The 6000-nt window shown below is 40.7% G+C and overlaps 1 protein-coding gene across 1 annotated transcript in view; it reads right to left on the bottom strand.

The window, feature by feature from the left end:
• The window catches only part of LOC112401351 (teneurin-3), a 200643-nt gene that overhangs the window by 102452 nt on the left and 92191 nt on the right, over positions 1-6000 (bottom strand). The window contains exon 10 of the mRNA XM_024747546.1: positions 8-193. Within this exon, the coding sequence (XP_024603314.1) occupies positions 8-193 (186 nt within the window). The remainder of the gene's footprint in view (positions 1-7; positions 194-6000) is intronic.

Below are 6000 nucleotides of genomic sequence, written 5' to 3'. Positions count from 1 at the left end.
GGCCTACCGATGGTGCAGTGCTCGCCGTTCCAGCCCTGGCTGCATTCACACTTGCCGTCCCTGCAGGTGCCGTGCTCGGCGCAGCGCGGGTGGCAGGCTCTCTGACTGCACGCTGGGCCCGTCCAGCCTTCTTCACAGCGGCAAGCGCCCCCCATGCAGACGCCGTGCAAGCCGCAGTCCGCGGAACAGATCTCTGGGGGGAGAAAGAGAGGAAGCCGGGCAGGAGAGGAGAGCAGCGGCGAGTGAGACGGGGAGCGAGGGAGAAGCGCTTCGTCTCAAACTCAGCGCGTCAACAAGGTGAAGAACAAAGTCGCTGAGCATACGTACGAAAGCATTTACCTACTAAGTAGACGGCAGCATCGAGGGCTAGAAGCGACAGACGTAGTTTGCTTTCTTTGTTCCATTTTATATGCTGCCACGATTGGGCGTAAAATGCACATGGTAGTTATGTTATAAACAATTTTCTGTATTATATATGTGCTTACACACACACACGCTACTAACAAAACAGAACAAATGATTCATAAGGAGAGGAAACTACGCACACATACCTGTTTGCAGGAGTATCTTTCGACAGCCAGGAACACAGGCACACATACATCAAATTGATATAAAATTTACGAAATATTTAAGTGTCTGTGTATGTCAGGTATCTAACAGGAGTTAGGTTTCACCCATAGAGCAAAAACTGAAAAGGGATTATTTTTAATCCTATGGTTTAATTTTTTTTAATATTCAGAAACTTCCACTGAAAAGAATCTTTTTTAAAAAAAAAGTGTAAAAAAAAAAAAAAGAACCTACTTTAGTATGCACTTTAGCTTGCTCCTGACACAGAGACGTGCTGGTTAAATAAAAGAAGCTGTTGTTTTTCCTATTAAGTAGATTTGTACTGTTGACGGATAAAAGTTGTTAAGCAAAACCATAGTAGAAAACCGGTTTAATGATATATAGAACTGCCGGCTCTGGCATTTGCAAAGCAAGGATTTTCAATTACTAGAATTACTGAAAAGGGCACAAGTGACCAAAAGACTTTAAGAACGGTAACAACAGTTTAGGTTGTTAAAATAGAATTCAGGCGTCTGAAATAATTTTTTTCTTAAAAAACTTTCTTAGAAGCTTTATTTGACTAGAACCAATTGAGAGAGACAGACAGACAGAACTTTGAGGGTTATTTTATTTTTCACTCTTCACATATAAAGTTAAATAACATGAGCTTTTTTCTTAAGATTGGAAGACTACTGTTTAGTTTTGGTTTTCTTTCAACAGTAAAAACCTGAGATCGTTTCTGACAGAAAACGACTACAGCTGAATTTTAAAAATAAGAAATAATCACTGTTTATGTAGTCACATGATCACATGTCCCCGTTCATTGACCAAATAAAACGTTTCTCAGACACTGGAATTCACAGGGCTGAAGACTTTTAGACACCACATCGAGGCTCAGTGAGAGTTGTAAACAAGAGCCAGGACTATGAACTGGAGGAGAGTGGTATGTGGTTTCTTTCATGCCACATTTTCTATCTCCTTTGAATTAAATTTTTGATTAAAAGATCCAAGATGGTTTGATTAACTTCAGAGGAACAGAACGTCACCTCAGCTCAGAAGAGCGAGGTTTCTTTCTGAGGTTCCCTTTTTTATTCAATCGAATCAATTTTTCATTAGGGTGAGGGTGTTTAGCGGCGATTAGCACACTCGCTTTGAGCAAGGTGCGTCAATCTTTGTAATGAACTTATTAATTAGAGTTAATTTAATTGAAGTGGAATTGAAGGGCTAATTAATGGACAAACTGCTGCTGAAGAGAGAGGAAACCTCTGTTGCTTTCAAACCTATAAACTTTCTGATGGAAATAATTCATTTCTTCTCTTTCAGCAGCTTAACCAAATGTTTCTTCAGGTGTAAAATCTTCTCTCCTATTGAATTTAGATCTCTGAAGGTCATTTCCACAACAACAAAAGAGGCAGCTGGTAAAGTGTTTTGCTTTAGGATTCAATAGGTTAGAAATTCCAAATTCTATTGCAAGTAAACTTTTAAGTCACAAATGGAAATTAACAACGGAGTTTTTGTAAACTTTCAATGAGAATGTGCAGACAAATTGGAGGCACGTGAACCCAGATGTTTTCACAGGATGACTATATGCGTATTTGAGATCTTTACTAATAATTCTAAGTAAGTTTTCTGTCTTTTGGCAGCTAATAGCAAAGTTTAATGAAGTTTTTTCCTGTGCTTAATTACTTTCTCCCAAAGAAGCATACTGTGTTCATTATTCAACTCTCTATATTGAGAGTTTAACATGTGTTAAGTGTGTATTTTGCATTAGGGATTTAAAGATGAATAGGATGAAGACCTTCACTCATTATGTCTAAGTGGTCATTTTGTATACAGGTAAAATTAGATTTTCAGCTAGCAAAATAATTACATCAGTATGAAAAAATCAGTCTAAATATGTAAAAGTGATAAGTAATTTTGGCAACCAATTTAATCTTTTAATTAACATTTATATCCTTTTTTTTTGCTATTTATAGCAATACCATTTTATGAAGAAGACCAAATTAACTTTTGAGCTATTTAATATCAATTACAAACCATCCTTTATAAAATAATTCTGGTAATGTATTAAGTAACTTTATACAGAACAAAAAAAAGGGGCTATTTCATTATTCCTTGCCTACTTGGATAACTGTGGGAAACAAACTAGAATGACAATATTTCAAACAAGTATTGTTTTATAGCTAGTATTATTATGCCTGTTTCACTGATGGAGGCGTAAGAGGCCCGAATCAAGTAACTGTATACAAGTAATATCTATAAACTTTAATTGGAGTTTTACATCTTTAATATAGAAGCTGGAAATGTAAATAAAAACTCAAAAGAAAGAGCTAAATGCCTATTTTGCTCTTGTAATTATATTTTTTAAGTGGAGGACAAAATGAGTTACTGTGTAATTTATTTACTCATTTATTTTTGGCTGCATTGGGTCTTCGTTGCTACGCGCGGGCTTTCTCTAGTTGCGGCGAGCAGGGGCTACTCTTCGTTGGGGTGCGCGGGCTTCTCACTGCGGTGGCTTCTCTTGTTGCGGAGCACAGGCTCTAGGCACATGGGCTTCAGTAGTTGTGGCATGCGGGCTCAGGAGTTGTGGCTCACGGGCTCTAGAGCACAGGCTGAGTAGTTGTGGTGTACGGGCTTAGTTGCTCTGTGGCATGTGGGATCTTCCTGGACCAGGGCTCGAACCCGTGTCCCCTGCATTGGCAGGCGGATTCTTAACCACTGTGCCACCAGGGAAGTCCCCATGTGTTATTTGAAACAATGCCATGTGCCCATGCTTGATAAACCTTGGTTGGTGATGATTTCTTAAAACTCTTCAGTGAGATACTCAAGGCCCTCTATAGTGCTGGCCCCAATGTGGGTTTTTACTTATGTATCCTATACTCCTTGCCAACTCTAACAGTCACGCATTCGCATTTTCTAACCACAGTCTCTGGCTTTCCAAGCTCTCTGAATCAACTCACATTTCTGTGAAGCAATAATAAGCAACTGTAAACCCTGGTTGCCTCCAACAATGTATGGCCACAGATGAGGGAAGCAGAGGAAAAGGAGGGGCAGAAGAAAGAGAAAAGGGGAAGGGAGGAGAGGGGACGAGAGAGGGGAAGAAAAGAAAGGAGGAAAAAGAAACGTGAGGGGGGGAGCAGGAGGAAAACTCATAAACTGTTTCTCTAACTAGGATATCTACTTATGGGGTCGGCAGAAGTTTTCCATCAATACCACAAATTAGCCTATATAAGACTTTCTTTAGCTTGGGCTTCCGAGATTCAATGTGTAATAGGCGAAGAGCGGCCCATGAATCTTTCATGCCGATATTGACGCATAGGGCAGCAAACCTGTTACCCAAGTTCCTCAAAATGCCAAGAAAGAGTGATTTGTAAAAACTATGAGTCTTTTTTTCCTCCCTTAAAATAAGCATGTTAATTAGCTACTACCAAGATTTCATTTAGGCTTATGCCATTAGGTTAATAGATTATATTTTCATTTCATAAATTTCACATTTGGGGAACTATATCCAATCAATACTTTTATGTGGAAGTGCCTCTGAATTGATGAGGAATTAAGTATGATGACCTACAATTAGCCTGTGGAATTCGACCACCATAACTATTACCAGTGCCACCACCAGTCCTTCTTAATGGCTAACACGGAGTACTTACTACGCGTAAAGCCCTATCGTAAGTGCTTTTCATATACTAAGTCATTTACCCCTTACAATAATTGTATATAAGGTGGCACTATTATTATTCCCATTTTACAGATAGACGGAGGCACAGAAGTTACATAACTTGTCCAACATCACACAGCTAGGAAATAGCCAGTCCTAGATCTGAACCCAGGCAGGTCAGCTGCAGAATCCCTGTTTCTTAACCACTTACTGTTAAACAGCAGGTGTTCAGAGGGCAATAGGTGTGGGCAGGGTTAAGAGTAGACAAGGATTGTGTGAATCCAAGGCTTCTGCACGATATTTTTATGTACCTGACACTGCTCATAAAATCTGTCCTTCGCCCCCCCCTTCTGTTTATCCTCCTCCGCCTTTTCTTTTCCTCCTCCTTCTTCTCTTGTCCTCATTTTTCCTTCTCTTCTTTTCCTGCCTTTTAATTTATTTTTGCTCAGTTGGTCCAAACAGAAGTCGTCACCGTCTCTCCCTCTCACTCGCCTCCCACTGCCGCGCCTGCGTTCTGCCGACTCGGTGATTCTCACGTCTTCCCAACTTTCTCGCCTCTTTCAGAGACATGAACACCAACCCCAATCCCCCTTGCCTCAGACTTTCAGCTCTTCTCACCCTATTTTATGTTCCGTTTTTTCAGCAAGTCCTGTCTGTTTTGCCTTCAAACGTCCCTCAGTTTATCCTTTTCATTTCCACTAACTCCAAGGGACTGTGCTCTCGTCCCTTCGCCCTTCTGGGAAAGCCCTCCACGGTGCCTTCTGGGAGAGCCCGCCACGGAGCCTTCTGGGAGAGCCCGCCACGGAGCCTTCTGGGAGAGCCCTCCACGGTGCCTTCTGGGAGAGCCCGCCACGGTGCCTTCTGGGAAAGCCCGCCACGGTGTCTTCTAGTGCTCAGGTTTCACTGTTCTCTCTGACGTCTGATCCACGGGGTAGTTCTGGACCACTGTTCTCGTCATATCAGGGGCATCATTATTGTTAGTGAATTCTCCATTGTCTAATGTGTCCCTCATCATTGGGCCCAACTCAGTTTTTACCTCCAAATACTCTGTCGTCACTGTCCCCTGTATGTAGTGAGATTCTCACAGTCGTGTCTTTGTTAATGGTAGCAGCAGCAGCAGTAGTAGTAAAGGTGATGGCAGCTGTATTTAGAATTTATTATGGGCTAAGCTTTGTACTAAGTATTTACCTCACATGCATCAATTCAAGCAATTCCCACAGCAGCATCTCTGGAAAGAATGTCTTATGATTAAATCCATTTTATAGGTGAGCAAACTGAAGCATACAGTAATTTCCCTAGGGAATACAGGTATCAAGTAGTACAGACTGAATATGAACCCAAACATCGGATTTCAGAATCCACGCTCTTAAGTACTTTCTAATACTGTTCCCCTAGTCAAAAAATATTCCCTGAACCTCCACACTAACTACAATCTTTAAAAGAAGGCAAGAAATGTTAAAAATCTCCTTGACAACTTTCAATAGGCATCAAGGCGGGATCTAAATCCTGACTGAATTCAGCATATTAGTCCAGGTAACTCAATAGAATATTATACTGGAACACACTGGTTTCTAAGTATGTCATGTGTGTTTATCTCATCTCCCCAATTAAACTGTAATCTTCTAGACTAGAACAGTATCTTTTCAAACTGTATGACTAACGCGTGGCTCATGGAATTAATTCATGGGTTGCAACCGGCATTAAAGTAGAATGGACTTGGGAGAAAGTATCAGTGTATATCACTTTGTAAACCTTTTGTTTCAGTGATGTGAGTATATGCACATATATGTATA

Source organism: Neophocaena asiaeorientalis, unplaced genomic scaffold (assembly GCF_003031525.2).
Source record: "Neophocaena asiaeorientalis asiaeorientalis breed wild unplaced genomic scaffold, Neophocaena_asiaeorientalis_V1.1 scaffold683, whole genome shotgun sequence".
NCBI classification, from domain to species: domain Eukaryota; kingdom Metazoa; phylum Chordata; class Mammalia; order Artiodactyla; family Phocoenidae; genus Neophocaena; species Neophocaena asiaeorientalis.
Note: the sequence above shows the minus strand (reverse complement) of the source record. Positions and strands in the feature narration are given on the sequence as shown.